Below are 24,592 nucleotides of genomic sequence, written 5' to 3' on the forward strand. Positions count from 1 at the left end.
AGCCACCCGAGCTACTTCCCTCCCGGGCGCCAGTCGGAATTTAAGGATTTGCGGGCAGCAGCTGACATGAGCGAGACCAGCGAGCGGCAGGAGAGAGGTGTTCAGATGGAGAGCACTGCCAGAGGTGGAAGGCACTGAGGTGGCGGCCAGTTCCGCTGTCCGGTCCCGGCGGCCGCTCGCCGCTACCCAAGCTACTTCCCTCCCCGGCCACAATGCGGTGACTCCACGCCTGGAGCGCCACGGCAGCGGTGAGTGAGTTGCTGGCATGATCCCCGACCCCCCCCTTCTCAACGCTCCTGCCCGTGATGACCCAGGCCAGACACGCTGTGAAAGGAACTCTTCTCCCCCCAGCGGTGCTGTCCTTTTACAACCGCTTCCCATCAGCTGCCAGCAAAGAGGGATAGACTTGGCTGTCCCTCAGTACAGCAACATCATTCTTGAAGTTTTCAAGAAGGAACTGCAGATGCTGGAAGATCGAAGGTACACAAAAATGCTGGAGAAACTCAGCGGGTGCAGCAGCATCTATGGAGCGAAGGAAATAGGCGACGTTTCGGGCCGAAACCCTTCTTCAGACTGATGGGGGGTGGGGGGGAGAAGGAAGGAAAAAGGGAGGAGGAGGAGCCCGAGGGCGGGGGGATGGGAGGAGACAGCTCGAGGGTTAAGGAAGGGGAGGAGACAGCAAGGGCTAGCAAAACTGGGAGAATTCAACGTTCATGCCATCCGGACGCAAGCAACCCAGGCGGAATGTGAGGTGCTGTTCCTCCAATTTCCGGTGTTGCTCACTCTGACAATGGAGGAGACCCAGGACAGAGAGGTCGGATTGGGAATGGGAGGTGGAGTTGAAGTGCTGAGCCACCGGGAGTTCAGGTAGGTTGCTGTGCTGAGGGATAGCCAAGTCTATCTTTCTTGGCTATCAACCTAACCTTCGGCCTGCAAAACGCAAGGTAAATTTTCGTGCCTTTTTTTGGGTAAAAAATTGCGTCTTCGTTGCCGGGAAATATGGTATGTTTTTAGAAATAAGCCTTTGAAACTGTTGTCATGGAGTCGGCCCTTTGGTACAACTTGGTCTTGGCCGAGCAAGTACCCATCTAAGCTAGTCTCATTTGTTCATGTTTAAACCAAACCCATAGGAGGGGGATTTAAGGTGCGCTCTTGTCATTTTGTTCAAGAATAAAGCGGACCACCAGTTGCCGGAAAAATAGGTGGTGCACCTAGAATTATTTGAAGGGGAAATAATAGAGGGAGATAGGACTGTGCCCCTGGTAAGGGTAATCTGACACAATCCAGCTGGAATTTACTACACATAATGTGGACCAAAAGAATGATTGCTGTTTGACTAGCTGCACCTCAGATTATGTGGTTTGGCAAGAATGACAGCAAGCCCTCATATTTTGTAAATACATGCAGAGCTTCACAAAATTAGAACAATGTATAATAGATAAAATTCCAGGCAAACTATAAACAGACAAGGTATGAACTATATCTGAACTGCATTTAGGAAACTCTATGATTCTTCAGTCCTGGTTGGTGGTTTGTCTTAACTAGGTTTCAACTCCCTAGGTGTTTCTGGCTATGATAAGCCATGTACTTAATACTGTCTTTCCCACTGTTCTTTGGATAATTCAATTACCTATCATGACAATTGTAGGTCCATTTTCTAGTTTTGACATCTTTGCCATTCAGCTAAGGATTTCTGAGAGATATAACGTTTTTGAAAAATGTTGGAATTGCTTTCCAAAACCAACTCTCATATCTGTACAGAGCTACTATTTTTCATTCCTGTTGCATTAAGCCTGACCTTATTCAGTACTGTCAAAGTCCTGGTGGCCTTTTTATAATAAAACACTATGCCAATGTTTGTAGGAGCAATATGCTGGTGCTTGTATAGATAGATTTTTGAGCTGTTGACTTGAATATACGTTTGAAACTAGACTATTTCAGATTCAGATTCAACTTTAATTGTCATTGTCCGTGTACAGTACAGAGACAACAAAATACATTTAGCATCTCCCTGGAAGAGCGACATAGCATATGATTTGAATAAATATTTACATTAGCATATATACAGACATAGTGTTTTTCCTGTGGGAGGAGTGTCCGGGGGGGGGGGGGGGGGGGTGATTGGCAGTCACCGAGGTACGTTGTTGAGTAGAGTGACAGCCGCCGGGAAGAAGCTGTTCCTGGACCTGCTGGTCCAACAACGGAGAGACCTGTAGCGCCTCCCGGATGGTAGGAGGGTAAACAGTCCATGGTTGGGGTGAGAGCAGTCCTTGGCGATGCTGAGCGCCCTCCGCAGACAACGCTTGTTTTGGACAGACTCAATGGAGGGGAGCGAGGAACCGGTGATGCGTTGGGCAATTTTCACCACCCTCTGCAATGCCTTCCGGTCGGAGACAGAGCAGTTGCCATACCATACTGTGATACAGTTGGTAAGGAAGCTCTCAATGGTGCAGCGGTAGAAGTTCACCAGGATCTGAGGAGACAGATGGACCTTCTTCAGTCTCCTCAGGAAGAAGAGACGCTGGTGAGCCTTCTTGATCAGAGTTGAGGTATTGTGGGTCCAAGAGAGGTCATCGGAGATGTTAACACCCAGGAACCTGAAGCTAAAAACACATTCCACCTCCGTCCCGTTAATGTGGATGGGGGTGTGCGTGCCGCCCCTGGACTTCCTGAAGTCTACAATGAGCTCCTTGGTCTTCTTGGAGTTAAGGGCCAGGTTGTTGTCAGCGCACCATGCTGCTAAGTGCTGGACCTCCTCCCTGTAGGCCGACTCATCGTTGTTGCTGATGAGGCCAATCACCGTTGTATCATCTGCATACTTGATGATGGTGTTAGTACCATGTACAGGTGTGCAGTCATAGGTGAAGAGGGAGTAGAGGAAGGGGCTCAGCACACAGCCCTGTGGAACGCCGGTGTTCAGGGTGAGGGTTGAAGAGGTGTGCTTGTCTAACCTAACAGACTGACTATTGTGTAGAAAGATTTGGGTATAAAAGTGAATTTTCACCCACCAACCAAATAGGCAGTTTACTTTTTGCTGCTGATGTTGTTTTGGGTGAATGTTGTATAGTTTGGAAATTGAGGCTCGGTTTCCTGGAGTGCGGCTGTTAATAAGTCTGTTTGTTTCAATAATATAAAGTGGAAGATTTGTGTTAGTAAATGTAATAAAAAACTTCTAGTACAAGTTTGCATAAAAATTTCTTGCACAGATTTGCATAAGAAGCTCTTTTTTTAAACTGGTCCTTCCCAGGACACATCTGGTGTCCATCCGCTTTTTAAGGAGGCGAAGGACTCCCTTCATGAACTGCCAGTAATTATTTTTTTAAATAACCCACTCACTCATTTGACGACTCGGAGAACATTGACAAGGTTTTATAATTAAATTCAGCACGCTGAATTGTAATACTTGGAGAAGGGAAAGTTGGGTATTGTCACCATTTTTTCTTTTTTTTGTCCACTGATAAACTTGGACTTTGGGTCAATAGGTGACGTTCTTGCATTTGAACAGTTTGCTTATATCCACTGCCAAACGGTGATTAATCTCTGCTTGGGCAATGTATCCAATGATGATCAGTGCTTGGGAAAAGTGCCATGGGAAAGAGCTCGTGATTTAAGGTGTTGGATAGAATTATGCATATTTAAAAAAAAAAAAATTTTACGTTATTCAATTTACTCATTATGCCGACTAAATTAAAAAACTTTATAGCCTGTTGGTTTTGCACAGTTGTACTTTATTAATTTGTGAAACAGAATTTGTTTGAACTAAATAGCGCTGAGAAGATGACAACTGAATTGGGATCATTATGGTCTTGTGTATTTGATGGAAGCTCACTTTTCATTTCTTGTCTTCTGTCCACTGCCTGCTGGGCTTTTGAATTGAACACTTGTTCTTAGACAAATCTAGACTAAACACTGGCACAGAACACAAGACATTTGTTCCCCAAACAACCACATACCTTAATTATGGTAACTCGAATTTCACTGTATCTTATGGTACATGTGACAATAAACCCATCTTGAATCTTGTTTCTGCTTTCTCCCCAAGATCTCTTCCAATAATTGCTGCCGATGAATTGCACTATTATTGTTTGTTTATTTGTCAATTTTTTATATGAACTTTTTGTTGTTTATTATGGGTTTTACAGAATACTATTTACATATTAGTTGTGCTGCTGCAAGTTTTATTTTTTCGTTTCGGGATATATGACAATAAAACATATGACAAATAAAACTAGTAGGAGGATCATTTTTCATCCTAAATTGTTTCTATTATTTCTCCCTTTGTCCAGAGTTTTCCTATATAGGTTTGAAATCTTTCTAATGCTATATACAATGCCCTTCATAATGTTTGGGACAAAGACCCATAATTTATATATTTGCCTCTGTACTCCACAATTTGAGATTTGTAATAGAAAAAAATATTTTATTAAAGGGCATTTTACACATTTTGGTTTCACCATGTAGCAATTACTGCTGTTTATACATAGTCCCCCCATTTCAGGGCACAGTAATGTTTGGGACACATGGCTTCACAGGTGTTTGTAATTGCACAAGTGTGTTTAAATGCCACCTTAATGCATAGTGCTCTCAGCACCTAGTCTTTCCTCCAGTCTTTCCATCACCTTTGGAAACTTTATCACTGTTTATCAACATGAGGACCAAAGTTGTGCCAAGTCAAAGCCAAAGAAGCCATTATGAGACTGAGAAACAAGAATAAAACTGTTAGAGACACCAGCCAAACCTTAGACTTACCAAAATGAACTGTTTGGAACATCATTAAGAAGAAAGAGAGCACAGGTGAGCTTAGTGATCTCAAAGGGACTGGAAGGCCAAGGACGATCTCCACAGCTAATGACAGAAGAATTCTTTCTATAATAAAGAAAAATCCCCAAACACCTGTCCGACAGATCAGGAACACTCTTCAGGAGTCAGGTGTGGATTTGTCAATGACCACTGTCCGCAGAAGACTTTATGAACAGAAATACAGAGGCTACACTGCAAGATGCAAACCACTGGTTAGCTGCAAATATAGGATGGCCAGGTTACAGTTTGACAAGAAGTACTTAAGAGCAACCACAGTTCTGGAACAAGGTCTATGTGGACAGATGAGACAAAGATCAACTTATATCAGAGTGATGGCAAGAGCAAAGTATGGAGGAGAGAAGGAACTGCCCAAGATCCAAAGCATACCACCTCATCTATGAAACACGGTGGTAGGGGTGTCATGGCCTGGGCATCCATGCTTGCTGAAGGTAATGGCTCACTTATCTTCATTGATGAAGTGGCGGCGCTGTGTAACGGCTGCGGCTCGCCTGCAGTCTGTCTGTTTTTACTTTTTTGTGTTGTTTTTTTTGTCTAGTTCAGTTAAATTTTTGGTTATTAGGTGGTGTTATGTGTGTGTGGGGGGGGGGGGGGTGAAACAGGGCTTTCTGTCTCTCCCTTCGGGGGAATGCGACTTTTTTGTCGTATCCCCCTTCTCTTCCCCCGCCTGAGCTGAGGCCTAATGGCGGAGCTGGCGGCCTCCAACCTGCGACCAACCTCGAGGATCCGGAGGTAGAGCCAGCGAGGCTGGCCGTCTTCAAGCTGCGGCGACGTTCAGGCAGCGGCACGACTCGGCGCTCCGGTGAGGGCGGACGGCGCGGGGCTGAGACACTCCCGTGAGGGCGGCGCGGCTACCGGCTGGAAGGCGCTCCCGTGAGGGCGGCCTGGGTCCCGGCTGGAAGGTGCTCTGGTGTGGGCGGACCGGCTCCCGGCTGGAAGGTGCTCCGGTGTGGGCGGACCGGCTCCCGGCTGGAAGGTGCTCCCGTGGGGGCAGCCCGGTGCGGGGCTGAGACGCTGCCGTGTGGCCGGGGCGGAGACGGTGCTCCGGTGGCTGAGGCGGCGTTCTGGCGGCAGCGACCTGAATCCGGGGTTCGGCCGTGGGCCAGTGGACGACATCATCGGGAGCTCGCAGGGCACAGGCTGGTGCCTGTTTTCCGAAACATACTGCTAAAGCAACAAAGGAATTTTTCAAAGCTTAATAAATGGTCAATTCTTGAGTGGCTAAGTCAATCACCCGATCTGAACCCAATTGAGCATGCGTTTTATATGCTGAAGAGAAAACTGAAGGGGACTAGCCCCCAAAACAAGCATAAGCAAAAGATGGCTGCAATATAGGCCTGGCAGAGCATCACCAGAGAAGACACCCAGCAACTGGTGATGTCCATGAATAGCAGACTTCAAGCAGTCATTGCATGCAAAGGAAATACAACAAAATACTTAACATGACTACTTTCATTTACATGACATTGCTGTATCCCAAACATTATGGTGCCCTGAAATGGGGGGACTAGGTATAAACACTGCTGTAATTTCTACATGGTTTAGTTTAGAGATACAGCGCGGAAACAGGCCCTTCGGCCCACCGGGTCCGCACCAACCAGCGATTCCCGCATATTAACACTATCCTACACATGCAAGGGACAATTTTTACATTTACCAAGCCAATTAACCTACATACCTGTACGTCTTTGGAGTGTGGGAGGAAACTGAAGATCTGGGAGAAAACCCACGCAGGTCAAGGGGAGAACGTACAAACTCCATACAGACAGCACTCGTAGTCAGGATGGAACCTGGGTCTCCGGCGCAGCAACTCTACCACTGCACCACCGTGCCGTGAAACAAATGTATAAAAATGGCCTTTATTAAAATCTGACAATGTGCATTTTAACCACGTGATTTTTTTTCTATTACAAATCTCAAATTGTGCAGTGCAGAGGCAAATAAATAAATGATAGGTCTTTGTCCCGAACATTATGGAGGGCACTGTACTAATCAATTTCCAGTTCGCTTGCCCCAACCAGTTCACTTCAACCCTTGAAATCTAATACCTCTGTGATAATCCCTCTGCTTCTTTAAAGTCGTCCAACTAGCTATTCTTTCCACTACTTGCTAAACATTAATCAAAGTCTCCTTTAACCATACAGTCTTCCTCTTTAGGAACTATTTATGGTCTTTTTTACATTGATAAGCCAGGAACAGTCTTTATGGCTAAGAAGAAGCCAAGGGGGGAAACCTTTTGCTGAGGGGATATATAGAAACATAGAAAATAGGTGCAGGAGTAGGCCATTCGGCCCTTTGAGCCTGCACTGCCATTCAATATGATCATGGCTGATCATCCAACTCGGTATCCTGTACCTGCCTTCTCTCCATACCCCCTCTAACTCCCTCTTAAATATAGCCAATGAACTGGCTTCAACTACCTTCTGTGGCAGAGAGTTCCAGAGATTTACTACTCTTTGTGTGAAAAATGTTTTTCTCATCTCGGTCCTAAAGGATTTCCCCTTTATCCTTATGATCATGAAGTTGCAGATTTGAGCACGAAAACCCTGGAGATGAAAACATGGCAGGGTTAACAGGGACACAAGTGGTACCAAAGTCTTGCATTAGGTAGCACTCCTCCTCCGTTTAGCTGCAAAGGCAGATACCTGGCATGGCATGTAATCTGTTTCTAAATATTTTCTTACCTGCCTTTGGTGAAATGTACTTAATAGTGAGGCCTTGGTTTCTGTAATGTCATGGACTATCTCCACACAAACCTGGACAGGCTGGTGAAGGTGTTTGGCACACTCTCCATCTGTAAGGAAATTGAGTATAGAAGTTGCAATGTTATTTTGCAATTGCACAAGATGATGGTGAGACTGCACTTGTAGTATTGTGATCACTTTTGGTCACCATGTTATTAAGAAAGATGCCATTAAGATGGAAAAATGCAAGAGAATATTTATTAAGTAGCCAGGACTAGATGGACTGAGCTCTTGGGAGAGATTGCGTAGGTTAGAACTTTATGCCTTGTGCGCTAGAGGCTGAGGGGTGATCTTGCATAGATGTCTAAAGGCATGAGAGGCATATATAACGTGAATGCACACATTCTTTTTCCTAGGGTGGAAGAATCAAGAATGAGAGGGCATCGGTTTAAAGGGAGAGGGGTAAAAAAGGACCCTATTATTGTGGCTAACATACATGGACATCTTGGTTGGCATGGATGAGGTGGGCGGTAGGGCTGGTTTCCGTGCTGTATGGCTCTGCGACTGTATGACACAGGAAATTGGTCTGCTTAATAGAATTGTAAACATCAGACATTTGCGGGTGGAATTTCAAACCCACTGACTTTCAATACATTTCAATGTGTATGTCTGAAAATGGAGAACATACAGTAGAATCATAATCAGAAACCTATATTGAAGGTAAAGATATGTTGTGCGCTGTTAAATTTTCTTTAAGTTTTACCATCAGTAAATAAAGAAACTGCTGATTGAAAAAAAATGTGGGAAATTGACTTCCAAAGCAGGTTGCATGATCCTATTGTAATAGTTGCAACTAATGGCTCCTTTCTAAGTTGTTACAATTATCAGTGCATTGAAAATAAAATGGATTGTAACATATAAATATGTTTTCTTTTAAATGAATTGTTTGTAATCTTCCTCTTATTCTCGACTGATTTTGTAAGAACTTCATTATTTTACCTTTTCAGGAAGAAAAGCATGGTGATCTCCCCAATCATTTGCATCATTTAGATGTGTTTCAATTTACAATCGAAACCGTGAGTTGAATATTTGTGTTGCCATTCAACGTTTATTGTAAACACAGCTTTGCTGCTAGTTATTATCAATGGGCTAGCTCTTGATTTTACCCGAATTAAACTGGGATATCCTGCTTGCTTTCAGAATTGGCAAAACACTGAGATTTATTTAAAATTAATGATATGATATGCATATGATGTTTAGAGGAAAATGTTTAAAAACTATGTGAATATATAATTCAGTTCAGGTAATGCGACTGGGCTGATTTGTCAGCTTATGAAATTGTGTCAGTAGAAATGTAGGAATTCTTCCCTTTTGCGAAATTAATTGAAAAGCTTGCTTGCAGAATAACTCTTCAGATGAAGTTTGTTTGTTTGCTTGTTTGTTCCTCAAAAAAAATTAGCAAGGTTAAATAGGTATCTCTTGGTTAGTGCCCATCTAAAAAAAGTTCTTCCAGTAAGATATGAGCAGATGTTTTACGCAGACTCGATTTGGCAGGGAATTTATGCAACCAGCATTAACTGATTTGGCTGCACAGGCCTTTTCCAGATAATTGAATACTGGTTGCTGTTTACTGAAGTAATTTGACTTTAGAGTAAGAGGTCAGATGTTCAGTGAAACAGTGCAGATTTCTTATAACATATTATTTCTAAAGATCACATTTTTTTAATAGACTTCTCAATATTTAAAATCGAAAGATGCTAAAATTATATTTTGAGCCAAATATCCAAAGCTGACAAAACTTTTTTTTTCTCAGCTATATCAGAGAATTGTTAAGACAGAAGAAGAGGCTTATTGCTGGAATTCCTCATTCCTAGAATTTCTTGGAAATCCATACCTTCACTTTCACATCCTCCCTAAAGTTGGGTAACTGTAATTGGAATCTATACTTCAATTGAGGTCTCTCTAATGTTTACACAGATTCAAGGTTACTCTTTTGCTGCCGTACTGCATGGTGTCTTTAAGAATCCCATGTAACAGTAAATAGACATACCCTGCCACTTTCAGTTACTTGGACCTGTATTCCTAAAATCCTTTTGAGCACACCCTTTAGAACTTGAGGCATGAAGTGTGTATTATCCATCTCCTGTATTCTACCAAAGTGTATTGTTTTGTTCCCAAAATATATTTTACATATGTTTTGGCCCCTACAAACACCACCATCCTCCCATTGTTATATTTAAACAAATCAAACAAATTTCCTATCTGCTCCTGCAGCCCCATTACTTTATCAGGCTCAATTTTGCTAACAAGCCATTTGTGTGGGATTTCATCAAATGCTTTCTGAAAATCTATATAAGATACCTTCAACCTTCTCTTTTCCTCTTTTTTTTCTTCTATTAGCTCATTTTAAAAAAACTATCTGGTTAATTGAACACCATTGATACTTTTACAAATCTGGGTTTTCTTTTTCAATTGTTGCTCTGAGAGCCTTTTTTTTTTTTTTTTGTTTTTCTAACAGCAACAGCTTAATTATAGTTGTCATGCATGCCCTTGCTCTTTATTTTGAACAAGGCATTCTACATCTTCACTTCAACCATTAGTGAGCTGGAATCCAGACAGTCTTGTAGCATGATAAAATAAATTTGATAATTCCAAAAGTCTATAAAATTTCAGATGAGTTACTTTGTAACCTTGCTATGCAGTAAAAAGCATCTTGAATTGTGAGTAGACTATTCTTTTAAATCCGATTGCACAATTTAAAACCTAACAACCATCTACTGAAGATGATCATCTGGTGTGGTATAATATATCTGGAAGAAACTAATTGTGTTTTTGTGTTAATTCTGGAGATAGTAAGAGCTGGTCTATCCTGTCATGTTTTTTTGTAATTTTTGTTGAATTTGGTTCTTTTCATTTTAAAGGATGAGAAAAGATATTCATCAGTGAACCAATGAATTGTTACACCATTCACTTTTATTAAGTGATCTATTTTGAAACTGACAAGAGAATATATTGCAGTTTTAATTCTTTGAACCAGCCCAGGCAAAGCTAATATTGCCCTGCCCGTGCATGTAATATATTGCAAATAATTATCTTAAAAAAAAAACTAGATTTCCTACTTTTACTAATGCCATGTGATATAAGTAAACATTCTGTCAGTCCAGCAATGACGTTTGCTTTCCTAAAATGTGATCCGTATTTGTGTTGTATATATGTGTGTGTGTGTGTGTATGTATGTGTGTATGTATATAACTAATGATTTTTTTAATCTTCCAAATAATAAAATGGAGAAGGCATGGGACAAATTGTTGGCAAGTTTTTCTTTTTGAAATTTGGTATATAGATGGAGTAATTAATATAATCAAAATTCATTTTAATTTAGCTGGGGAAACTAACCCAACTTGTAGGTTTTGTTTTTCTTCTAATTATCTGTTCCAGGCCAACTGTGAGCCTGAAAGCATCACATTTTTAGGTTAGGCTTTCTTTCAAGAATTTGCTGGCTGATAAAATGGCACACGAATGAGTAAAATTGGTTTTGGAATGCTCATCAATATGATTTTTATGGTAATAGTATAAGTAATGGAATTGAGGAGTAATAATGTTTTGTTATTAATTGGGAATATTTTGGCCTAATAAGGTTGGGATGAAGCTATGGGCAGTTGTGTTATCAATTTGTAATGTTGTCTGCTGGCATATTCCATGTGAGGTTATTTATCAAATCGTCAAAGCATAGCAGGCCAGGGACTAAGAGCTGGTAAATAGAATTAGTGTAAGTATTTAATGGTTGTTGTGAACATAGTGGGCTGAACATAGTCTGCTTCTGTTTTATGATGCTATTTTAAGGTTGGCTATCAATGTTAGCATTTTCAAGTTGTATAAATTAATCTTATTTTTAAATAAAATTAAACTTTGAGACCAAGCAAAGTTTCTTGAAGAGAAAGACTGCTGCAATTTTTAATATATTCAAACATTTCATAAAAATTAGAGCTAACTAAAATGATCTGATCAGCTTAATTTCTGAAATTTATAGTTCATCCCACATCAAAGATGTGCTGGTTTGGTTAATTGGCTTCTGTAACTTGCCCCAGTGTGTAGGGAGTGGATGCGGAAGAGGGACAACATAGAACATGTGTGAACAGGTGGTCGACGGGAGGAATGGGTTCGGTGGGCCAAAGGACCTATTTCCATGCTGTATCTTCCAATGGCTGCCATTTAAAAAAATATTTTTGTTCTAAATTCGGTTCATTTTTGTTGCTTTGAAAGAATCCACATGGATCATGGATGCAGCTACCCACTCCACAAATAAGAGATTTGTGCAAGGTGTAACTGTTGTCATAAATCCCAAATCATTGAACATATCATGTCCACCTGTCCTTTAAAATCTGTTGCTGAAGACACTTCATTTGTCCAAGTGGGTGTGCAGCTTTTTGCGTCTTATGAAAGAAACTGCATCTATTGTTAACCAATGTACTTAACTTGTTTTATTCCTCCCTTTACCAGTATTTCTGCATTGAGACTGTAATTTCACCTCCCACATTATCTTGAATTGCGTCTGTCTGCTATTGATCCATCCACTTACTAAGCCTATTTTGCAATTTTCTGCTTTTCACTTAACACTTCAAGATACTCCTACCTTGTTGTGAAAGTTACAAGCCAGCAAATCATTTTGCACTTGCCATTACTGGCATTGTATATCATGTGTTTATCTTTTATGGAGGGGAAAAAACCCCACAGTGGGTTCCAGACCCACAGGTGACATTGGCCTCTGATTTAATTGTATCACTTTCATTTCATTTCTCTACATTTTCTACATTTGAATTTCTTGTTTCAATATACCTAAATTTGTCTTTTCAAAAACAGTATATGAAACATATTTACATTCAAGTTATTACCAACTGAGTTTTTTAGATATTTCACAAATGAAATTCATACTTATACTGTATTCATAATTTTTCTGCATTGTTGTTTGTGTCCGGTAATTGATTCCAACTATTTTCCATTTAGTAACATTTTAAATTCCAAGCTCGGATAATTTCTATTCCTTAATTTATATGTAAAAAACCCTCAGACCAGTGGCTCTGGTTTTGGCAATTAACAACAACTAAGTCTCTTTTTTGTACTTGGTGACCAAAGCTCATTTAATACATTTGCAGCATTCTTAACATCGTTCATTGATGCTGAATGTGATGCAGTGGACCCATTCTTCTTTCTAACAAATGTTTTTCTGACTATAACCAAGGAAACTATTCTCAGAACCGTACCCTGTTCTTAACTTTAAAATATAACTAGACCAAGTGGGACCCGTTGAGTCCCTGTCACTCAGGAGGCCTGGTCCCACAACGCAATGCATTCCTAGAATGTTAATGAAAAGTAATCTCAATAGATTTACTTTATTAATTTATGTTCAAACTACATGAAAGTATTAATCTATTTTAATGCACTTTTATACTTTAATCAGTTGGAGGGTGATAGTGGAAGGTTGTGTTTTGGATTGGAGGCCTATGACCAGTAGGGTCAAAATATCCAAACATCCACAGGGATATGTGGTGGCTCGACTGTTATCTGTATTGACAATTTCAATGAAGATGTAGTTAACGTGGTTTGTAAACCTACAGATAACTCCAAAAATACTAGTATAGTGAACTGAGGGAAGGTATCCAAGTTTACAAAAGGATTGGATCTACTAATGAAGTGAACCAAGGAATGGCAGATGGGATTTAATTCTGGCAAGTGTGAGGTGATGTATTTTGACAGGTCAAATCAAGATGGGACTTGCACAGTAAATGGCAGGCCCCTGGGAAATGTTGTAGAACAGAGAAATTGGGGGACACAGTTCTCTTAAAATGGGAACATGAGTAGATGGTTTAACGAAGAATGCGTTTGGTACGTTTGCATTCATTGGTAAGAGCATTGTGAACAGAGGTTGGGATGTCATGCTACAGCTGTACAAAATGTTTGTGAGATCACATTTGGGGTATTGTGTGCAGTTATAGCCATCCTGGATTCAATGTATGACCCTCCCAAAAGAGGATGTCTCCATGCTATCAAAGCAGGTCAGGATCATGTAGGTTTCCATTGGCGAGTACCTTGAAAGAGTACATGGTTATTAATTAACAGTTACATCTTAAAATAATAAAATATTTGGACATTTGTAATTGTGCATGTTTAAGTGTAGAACACAACAGGAATTTTTACTTTGAAAATTCTTTTCACAGTAATTAATTAATTAATTCATTAAATTCAATTTAAGAATTTTTGCTTAACAAAACATTTCTCCTGGAGTACAGCTGTATATAAATTGAGCAATCTGTATGGTGCACAAAATGGCAGTTTCCTGTGTTTTATATACATGGAATTTATTCTGTGCAAACTGCTCCTTGATTGTCCCTTGAATTTCACATATCACCAGAATTGATGGACTTATTATGAATCGCCATTTAAATCAGTTCAGTTTCTATAATTAAGTAAAAACTGTGCAATCCTGCCAAATCCAGAAGTGCTTACTAGTGTTTGCAAAGCAAACATTCATAGTAATATATTATCAGACATTAAGGCATTTACACTAGGAATATATTTGATACACCAGTTTGTTGTTTTAAACGGTTACAATTGAAAGCAAACCTGTAATTGGTTTGATATGCGAGTCGTGTGGTGTCTTTTAAGTGGAGAACTATTCCCTTTAGTATTTTACCTACCTATTATTATTAATATTATTATTATTATTATTACAGGTATAGTAAAAATGCACACAAAATAACAAGAATTCTGGTTGTCTATTTGGTTGGACCAAGGGTGGGCAACCCGAATACTAAGATAATTTCTTTGAACTTGGTCGAAAACATTGTCACAATGTATGGAAACAATACTGCAATAATTAAATAAGAGTTCAAAGATGCATCGGAACACACTACATGTTTTGATATTCATATACATTTGAATTTGCAGCGTTCTCTATTTTCAAAAGATTCATTGAAATAGTAAACTTCAACAAGGGATTTGCTTGCCCTGTCTGGTTGTTGAACTTCAGGCCTACATTGTTATTGGGACCAAATGTAATGAAGGAGGTGCCAGAAGGCTGGTTTTCATGTGGATCTGGTATCCAGCAGAGATGTAGAGTCTTTTAATTCCTTAACAGCAGCCTTTAGAGCATTTACCCAGGTTGTCCGAGTAAACAGAATGATAATTTTACTATTTAGCACTTTTAAGTCCCTATTTCGCAGGACATCCAAGTAAGGCATTCAACAAGGTTCCGCAAGGTAGGCTGCTCTGGAAGGTTGGATCCCTTGGGATTCAAGGAAAGAGCTGAATGGATAGAAAATTGGCTTAATGGAAGGAAGCAGAGTGTAGTGGTAGAATATTGCTTTTCAGACTAGAGGCTGGTGACTAGTGTTGTGTCTCGGGGTTCGCTGATGGGCCCCATTACTGTTTGACATCTATATCAATTATTTAGATTTTAAAGTACATGGCATGTTTAGCAAGTTTGCAGATGACACAAGTGTATTGTAGATAGTGAAGATTTTTTAAGCAAAAATTGCAGCAGGATCTTGATTGGTTGGGCAGATGGGCTGAGGAATGATTGATGAAATTGAATAGAAATGTGAAGTGTTGCATTTTATGAGCACTAACATTGGCTGAACCTACACAGTTAACAGTAGGGTTTTGGGGAATGTTGTGGAGCAGCGAGTTCGAGGAGTCGTCATGGCTATCCCTCGAGGTCGAAGATGATGGTCTATGTTCTGTTGTTTCTATGGACTCTCAGGTGGCTTATGAGTCCAATCCTGAAATCCTCGAGGAGTATAGGTACATACTTTGCTGAAAGTGGCATCACAAGTAGATGGGGGTAGTCAAAAAGGCTTTCGGCACGTTGGCCATCAGTCAGGGCATTGAATATAGAAGTTGGGAGGTCATGTTGCAGTTATACAAGACGTTGGTGAGGCCACATTTAGAGCATTGTGTTCAGTTTTGTTATAAAATGTTATCATTTTGCCTCCAAACCTGCCCTAATTATGAGTTTCTTAGCACAGAGCTTGTATGAAAGATGTGATGTTCCTGGTCTTGGTTCATTAAACACCTGATCCATGAGGAGATATGTTGCTACTTAGAACAATAAACCAGCATAGCATGAAAGCATTAGAGTTGCTTTTGTATTACAGCGATGGTCCTTGAGCTGAGACATTGGGCTTTCTCCAGCATGAAAATTAGCAAGCAGCAGGTGTACCTGAAGCTGTGAGTTCCACAGTAAATAATATTGCAATTCCTATTAAAGCGTCTATTTCTATAACTCAGTGTATTTCACCAATTCATCAGGACCTGAGTGTTTCCAAATTGACATAATCTGTAACCAAGACATTTTGGGATGATTGGTGACTCTAGGAAATGCACTGTGTATCAATACTTTATAATATTCTGCCTAACTGAAATGATTTATCCAATTGAATGCCATCTAATCCTATAATTAATTTAAATGCCTCCATATTCACCATTATATATTTATATTTACCACCAAAAAGTAGCAATTCTCTTGGCCTGTCTGGTGGATTAAGAAGGCCCCTTTACATTCTGTAGGTTTTACTGTCAACCCTTAATTTTGATTTGATCTAGACAATGGTGGCCAAGTACTTTATCTAGAAAAGGCAGTTTGAATTTCACTTTTAATTATCTTGTCTTTTTGCACAAATGTTAATTCCGCTTTCAGTGTGAGCAGTCAAATAATTGCAGATGCCCAACCATGAAGAGAAAGCATTTTTGACTAATAATTTTACAAACCATTGTAAATAATCTTAAATCAAAATTGGTATGTATATAAAGAATCAAAGAAGTTTCTGGATTTTTTTTTTTGGCTTTAAATATTTTTGAATTATTTAACTGACTAATTTGTAGACCACATTTTTATTTGGGGACCGAGAAATTATTTAGCAGTGATTATGTTTTGGTCTCAATTGCGCATTGTACCACCAAGCATTACATTTTTAGAATATTCTATGCTGAGGCTGATTGCAACTGCCTTAAGTCCTTCTAGAAACAAGGAATTGCAGATGGTGATTTACAAGAAAAGACACAGTGCTGGAGTAAGCAAGTCAGGCAGCATCTCTGGAGAATATAGATGGGTGCGATATCAGGTCTGGACCCTTCTTCAGACTCTTGTCTGCCGTAATCCTTGAGCCTGAAAAAAGGTCCCAACCCAAAACGGCACTATCCATGCTCTCCAGAGATACTGCCTGACCAGCTAAGTTACTTAGTGTCTTTTTCTTTGTTGTCCGTTCCCTTGATTTCTTTCCTCCTGTGTTGAAGGCAACAAAACAGTATCCACAAGGAGGACTGAACAGCATCTTCAGGCGATTCGCATTAAGCTATGCATGTGTAGAAATTCTAAAATTATTCACGTCATATTACAATGATGGTGAATACAATTTTTGTTTGTAATTGCACCTATTTAATCTAGTATTATTTCAATGCAAAAACACTGCCTGTATGTTGATAATGAAATTTACGTAAGAATGCTGATTTTACTATGATCTTATTCTCATTAATTTAATTTAAAGAAATGCTGTAAATTTGGGTAAAATTATGGCCTTAATCCCATCATCAGCTATATTTTAGTTAATTTGCTGCTTCCAAAAATAGAAGTTGTGCTGAACAACGTTTTGATTATTGAACAGGATAATAAGTTAGTTTGAAATAGAAAACATTTCATTCGGGCAGCAGTCATACCTCAAATTAGCACTTGCAATTCATGACAATGTCCACATAATTGCGCAAGAGTAAAAATATTTTTGGTGAATTCTGACAAGTTCTCATGTACATGTTCAGGGCTAAAATGAAGGCCTATGATGGAGCTTGTGTATCCATATAAGATTTACTAGATCACTGCACACAAGCCATTATGAAATGTTCTTTCTGTGATGTGGCGTTCCTCTTTTAAAAATGTAATTGGTTCTGGAAAACGGGTCACTAGCTATTTGGTGACACTAAAAAAACACTTTTGTACCATTATTCTAATCTGTATCCATATTTTGACTTTGGGTTCTGGCTGTGCCATGAAGGTGAATGATGAAGACTGAATATTTGTGTTTACATTCAGCATAAGTGCAGTGCAGAGTGCCAGAGTTCCTCACAAAAGTAGTACAGTGACAATGAGGTAGTATTTACAATAGTGGTGGACATAGAATTACATTCTACTGACCTCTGGACTTAAAATTGTGTATGATAAATTATGGGTGGCCATTTTAAACAATATTTTCAAAATAAATTTGTTGAATAGGGATCTTGTAGTACAGGTGCTTGGTTCCTTGAAGGTCGAGTCGCAAGTAGATAAGGTGGTCAAAAAGGCTTTTGCCATTTTAGCCTTCATCAGTCAGAGTATTGAGTATAGAAGTTGGGAGATCATGTTGCAGTTGTATAAGATGTTGGTGAGACCGCATTTATAATATTGTGTTCAGTTCTGGGCACCATGTTATAGGAAAGATATTGTCAAGCTTGAAAGGGTTCAGAAAAGATTTACAAGGATGTTGCCAGGACTAGAGGGTATGAGCTATAGGGAGAAGTTGAGTAGGCTGGGTCTCTATTCCATGGAGCGCAGGAGGATGAGGGGAGATTTTATAGAGGTGTACAACACCATGAGAGGAATAGATTGGGTAGATGCATAGAGTCTCTTGCTCGGAGTAGGGGAATCGAGGACCAGAGGACATGGGTTCAATGTGAAGGGGAAATGATTTAATAGAAATCTGAGGGGTAACTTTTTCACACAAAGGCTGGTGGGTGTATGGGACAAGCTGCCTGATGAGGTTGTTGAGGCTGGGACTATCCTATCATTTAAGAGACAGTTAGACAGATACATGGATAGAACAGGTTTGGAGGGATATGGACCAAGCGCAGGCAAGTACGATTCGTGTAGCTGGGACATTGTTGCCCGATGTGGGCTAGTTGGGCCGAAGGGCCTGTTTCCACACTGACTGTGAAATCTATGGAATATAAATTATTGCACAGCCACATTTGATGAATGGCCTAATGCTGCATGCTCTCTCTAACTAATTCCCATCACATTAGTTATTTGACATTGATTCCTATTAGATTGTGGATCCTCAATGTTTTGGTATATAACAGCACAGTGTTCTGAGTTGTCATTAATTCCTGGTCTCTATTGAGTTAGCAATTTTATTGGTCAGAATAGGCCACAGTAGCCCTAGATAGGGAGCAAGAATAATAGGGTTTCTGTTTGCATTGCTTATGTAATGTCCTTTTGAGGGGAAGTGGATTTACCTTAACATGTTGGTTTCCTTCAGATACACTGCTTTGGTTGATTAGTCTTCTGACACTTGTTTTTATCCTTAAAAGCAATGGCAACTCATCAAAGTGAAACCCAAGGAGGAAAAAAAAACAATGGTCAGGCAGCATCTGTGAAGGCAGAAGGATAGTTGGTGTTCCGGGGTTGAGACCCTTCATCATGATGTCCTGATGCAGGGTCTCTGCTCTAAATGTTGACCATTCCTTTGTCTCCACAGATGCTCTATATTACAGCGACTGCAGTCTCCTGCGGCTCAATGTCATCCCTAATAACTGGTAATACAATTCTTTGGAAACTAGCCTGACTTTCAATCTTCTGCCTTCTTTTCATGAAGATAGCAAGGAAGCTGCCATTTAATGTGGCATTTATTTAGATTATTAGATTGATTTAAATCTATTACCTGTCACTCTTAAAATTTACAGACAATAAACTTGTAGGAATGTGCAATATATATGATTTTGTAACTACACACCCGATCCTGTAAGCCAATTCAATGAATTATTATTCAATGATTCTACCTATCTTTTGAAATGTCTTGTTTACATCATTATATTTGTGATTTCTGATAGTCATGAAATGTTCTAAATTGCACTGATATCATTAATCTCTGACTATTGATATGTCTCTAGAAGTGGTCTATCAATACATACATAGAAACATAGAAAATAGGTGCAGGAGGAGGCCATTCGGCCCTTCGAGCCATCATTGTGATCATGTGTGAGTGGCTGCGTTGCCTTGCAGCTGCGGCTCGCCTGCAGTCCGTTTGTCTTTTCTGTTTTTTGTTTTCTTTTGTCCTGTTTTTGCGGTTTGTTTGGCTGTGTGTGTGTGGGGGGGTGGGTGTGGTGTGTTTTTTGGCTCTTCCTTCGGGGGGATGCGACTTTTCCTGCCGTATCCCCCGTCTCCGTGTCCGTCTGCGCTGAGGCCTATCGCGGAGCTGGCGGCCTCCAACTGTGACCGACCTTGACCCCGTTTGCGGAGCTCGGATTCAGCCTGCGGGTCTTACCTACCATCACCCGGCGGGGTCATAACATCGGAGGCTTGGATTGCCTCAGCGCAGAGGGAAAGCAAGGAGGGAAGAGATAATGACTTTGGGACTTTAAACTGTGTTGAGTGTTATTTATTCTATGTTATGACTGCAGGCTAAACCATATTGTTTGTTTTGTTTTTGTTTTTGTCTTTTGTTTTTACCCTGTTTGGGATGTGTTTATCTTGTGTGGGACTAAAGATGGAAATTAGCCACTGGCTACAATCTTGCATATTACATGCAAATGTTTTATTAATATGCACTGTCCCTAATAAAATCAATTCAATTCAATGGCTGATCGTCCCCTATCAATAACCCGTGCCTGCTTCTCCCCATATCCCTTGACTCCACTAGCCCCTAGAGCTCTATCTAACTCTCTCTTAAATCCATCCGGTGATTTGGCCTCCACTGCTCTCTCTGTAGCAGCAGGGCCGTTCAATTTTCAAGAATGTAGAATAGGTTGCCATAACTAGGAATCCTTCCAACAGCCTTTATTTTGCCTTGTGCTGCTGCTGGTTTTAGTGGAGCTGCCCACTTCAAGGGAATTGGCTTTCCCTATTGCAGTTTATTTGGCCGGAACTAACTTATCCCACTAGTAGCCACAATATTCTGTCTTATCACAGAGACAACTGTAATTATCCTTTTTGGTTTTGTTGGATTTTTTTCCACTATCTATTAACTGCTGTATACAAATTCTGGATACAGTAGAACATTGTAGAGAAAATTTTGAAAATGTACAAGTGACTCGCATTGCACAGTAACAGGCCCTCAGCTCACCAAGTCCATGCAACCATTATGCACCTATTTCCATTAAACCTATGCTAGTTTCACTTTGTTATCTCCTCATTTGCAACATTTCAGGTTGCTCTGCAGTCCTGCACAAACTGCTGTTTTGCACACATTGTATTTATTGTAGTATTTATCATTAAGTACTCCGGGAGGTTCACACGATGAAGGAATTTAATTGCATTCTAGTGTAGATGTCAAGAAGCTAATCTAATCTAATGACCTTTAAACAGAACAAAAAAAAAACACTAAAAAAAAAGTTTTTAAGTTTGCAGCTTCTGGAAGAGATTCACAACTCGCTGGGTGAAGATGTTTTTCCTCATCCCAGTCCTAAATGGCCTACCCCTTTTTCTTAAACTGTGACCCCTGGTTCTGGACCCCCTACATCGGGAACATTTTTCCTGCATCTAGCCTGTCCAATCCTTTAAGAATTTTATGTTTCTGTAAGATATCCTCTCATCCTTCTAAATTACAGTGAATACAAGCCCAACCGACCCATTCTTTCATCATATGTAAGTCCTTCCTCAAATTAGGAGAGCAAAATTGCACACAATACTCCAGGTGTGGTCTCTCCAGGGCCCTGTACAACTGCAGTAGGACCTCCTTGCTCCTAAACTCAATCCTCTCGCAATGAAGGCCAACATGCCATTAGCTTTCTTTACTGCCTGCTATACCTGCATGCTTACTTTCAATGACTGATGTACAAGCACACCTAGGTCTCCTTGCACCTCTCCTTTTCCTAATCTGACACCATTCAGATAATGTGTCTGTAAAAGTGTCTCGACCCGAAATGTCACCATTGCTTCTCTCCAGAGATGCTGCCTGTCCCGCTGAGTTACTCCAGCTTTTTGTGTCTACCATTCAGATAATAATCTGCTTTCCTGTTCGTGCCACCAAAGTGGATAACCTCACATTTATCCACATTATACTGCATCTGCCCACTCACCTAACCTATCCAAGTCACCCTGCAGCCTCATAGCATCCTCATCGTAGCTCACACTGCCACCCAGCTTTGTGGCATTCGCAAACTTGGAGATGCCGCATTTAATTGCATCGTCTAAATCGTTAATATATGTATTGTACATAACTGGGCTGCCAGCACCGAGCCTTGTGGCACCCCACCAGTCACTGCCTGCCATTCTGAAAAGGACTGGTTAATTCATACTCTTTGCTTCCTGTCTGCCAACCAGTTCTCTATCCATGTCAATACCATACCCCCAATAACACGTGCTCTAATTTTGCACACTAATCTCTGGTGTGGGATCTTGTAAAAGGCTTTTTGAAAGTCCAGATACAGCACTTCCACTGGGTCTCCCTTATCCATTCTACTTGTTACATCCTCAACAAATTCCAGAACATTAGTCAAGCATGATTTCCCCTTCTTAAATCCATGCTGACTTTGACCGATCCTGTCACTTTCCAAATGTGCTGCTATAACATCTTTAACAATCGACTCGAGCAACTTCCCCACTACCGATGTAAGACTAACTGGTCTACAATTCCCTGTTTTCTCTCTCCCTCCTTTCTTAAAAAGTGTGGTTACATTGGCTACCCTCCAGCCCACATGAACTGATCCAGAGTCGAGAGAACATTGGAAAATAATCACCAATGGATCCACGATTTCTTGGGCCACCTCCTTAAGTACTCTAGGATGCAGACCATGAGGCCCTGGGGATTTATTTGCCTTCAGTCCCAACAGTTTACCTAACACCATTTTCTGACTAATGTGGATTCCCTTCAGTTCCTCCCTCCCACCAGATCCTCGGTCCCCTAGTATTCCTGGGAGATAGTTTGTGTCTTCCATAGTGAAGACAGAACCAAAGCACTCATTTAACTGTTCTGTCATTTCTTTGTTTCCCCGTCTCTGATTGTAAGGGACCTACATTTGTCTCCACTAATCTTTTCCTTTTTACATATCGAAATAAGCTTTTAGAGTCAGTTTTTATATTCCCTGCAAGCTTTGTTTCATGCTCTTTTTTTCCCCTCTTAATTAACCCCTTTGTCCTCCTCTGCTTCCTCTGGCCAATTTATATGCCTCATCCTTGGATTTAACACTATCCTTGATTTTCCTTGTTAGCCACAGTTGAGCCACCTTCACTGTTTTATTTTTTCGCCAGACAGGGATGAACAATTTTTGGACTTCATCCACCATTGCATCTCCACCGACAACCCTTTAAGTATAATTTGCCAGTCTATCCTAGCCAATTCCTGTATCAACCTTCAAATTCTCCTTTCTTTAAGTTCAGGACCCGAGTCTCTGAATTAACCGTGTCACTTTCCATCCTAATGCAGAATTGTGGTCACTGTTGCCCAAAGGGGCTTTGCACAACAAGATTGCCAACTAATCCTTCCTCATTACACAATACCCAGTCTAGGATGGCCTGTCCGCTAGTCGGTTCTTCTACATATCGGTTTTAAAAATTCCAGGAAATAGTCCTCAGTGCTGTGACCAACTTGGTTGGCCCAATCTATCTGTAGATTAAAGTCACCCATAATAACTGCTGTACCTTTGCTACACACATCCCTAATTTCATGCTAGAGGCTATCCCCAACCTCCCTACTGCTGTTTGGTGGTCTCTATACAACACCAACAAGTATTTTCTGCCCTTGGCTATTTCCCAGTTCTACCCATACTGATTCTACAGCATCCAAGCTAATGTCTTTCCTTGCTATTGCTATTGCATTAGTCTCCTCTTTAACCAGCAATGCCATCCACTCCATCCAAGACTTTCACCATTCATCTCTAATCTTTGCCCCTCATCTTAAAGCTATATCCTCTAGTATTTGATATTTAAATTCTGGGTGAAAGATTTTGACCATCTATGCCTCTCATTTTCTATACTTCTATCGGTCTCGCTGCAATCTCTGGTTTTCCAGGGTGAACTTTATTCCCCGAGTGTGATGGAGTGTGATAACTCAGCGGGACAGGCGGCATGTCTGGAGAGAAGGAATGGGTGATGTTTCGGGTCGAGACCCTTCTTCAGACCCGTTTCGGGTTGAGACCCTTCTTCAGATTAGTTATGTGCTCACATTTCTAATTACTGGTTCCGGTCAAAACACCACCAACATTCCCGATCCCCAGCTCTTGGCTCCCCCCCCCCCCCCCCCCCCCCCCCCCTTCTCCAGTTGTATATCCAGCCCATGTTCCCGAATCCTGAATCCCGTTTTTCCTCTAACCCCCAAATATGACCACACAGCTTGCTCACATTCCCAATTCTTAGTTAGCCAAACAAAGAGTGTTGAGTGCAGAAGTTGGGAGGTCATGTTTTAGTTGTATGAGACATTGGTGAGGCTGCATTTAGAATATTGTGTTCAGTTTTGGGCACCATGTTATAGGAAAGATGTCGTCAAGCTGGAAAGGGTTCAGAGAAGATTTACGAGGATGTTGCCAGGACCAGAGGGTCTGAGCTATAGGGAGAGGTTGATTAGGCTGGGTCTCTATTCCATGGAGTGCAAAAGGTTGTGGGGAGATCTTCTAGAGGTGTACAAAATCATGAGAGGGATAGATTGGGTAGATGCACAGAACCTTTTGCCCAGAGTAGGGAAATCGAGGACCAGAGGACATGGGTTTAAGGTGAAGGGGAAAAGATTATTCTGAAACATGTTCCTGATGTTGGGGGAGTCCAGAACCAGGGGTCACAGTTTAAGAATAAGGGGCAAGCCATTTAGAACAGAGATGAGGAAACACTTTTTCACGCAGTGCGTTGTGAGTCTGTGGAATTCTCAGCCTCAGGGCGGTGGAGGCCAGTTCTCTGGATACTTTCAAGAGAGAGCTAGATAGGGCCCTTAAAGAACGGAGTCAGGGGATATGGGGAGAAGGCAGGAACAGGGTACTGATTGTGGATGATCAGCCATGATCACATTGAATGGCTCGAAGGGCCGAATGGCCTACTCTTGCACCTATTGTCTATTGTCTAAGGATTTTACATTAACATCTGTACAGTTAATGGTGCTTGACAGATTTTTGCAGTGGAACTAAATTAGTTTAATTCATTA

General features: G+C 40.8%; 1 protein-coding gene across 9 annotated transcripts in view; it reads left to right on the top strand.

The window, feature by feature from the left end:
* fbrsl1 (fibrosin like 1) overlaps positions 1-24,592 on the top strand; it is a 541,590-nt gene that overhangs the window by 78,498 nt on the left and 438,500 nt on the right. For 7 of the 9 annotated variants that reach the window (XM_033043936.1, XM_033043932.1, XM_033043931.1 and 4 more), the window contains exon 2: positions 8,510-8,578. The exons of the other annotated variants lie outside the window; for them this stretch is intronic. In XM_033043936.1, coding sequence (XP_032899827.1) covers positions 8,510-8,578 — 69 coding nt within the window. The remainder of the gene's footprint in view (positions 1-8,509; positions 8,579-24,592) is intronic. 9 annotated transcript variants of the gene reach the window in all.

Source organism: Amblyraja radiata, chromosome 25 (genome assembly GCF_010909765.2).
Source record: "Amblyraja radiata isolate CabotCenter1 chromosome 25, sAmbRad1.1.pri, whole genome shotgun sequence".
NCBI lineage: Eukaryota > Metazoa > Chordata > Chondrichthyes > Rajiformes > Rajidae > Amblyraja > Amblyraja radiata.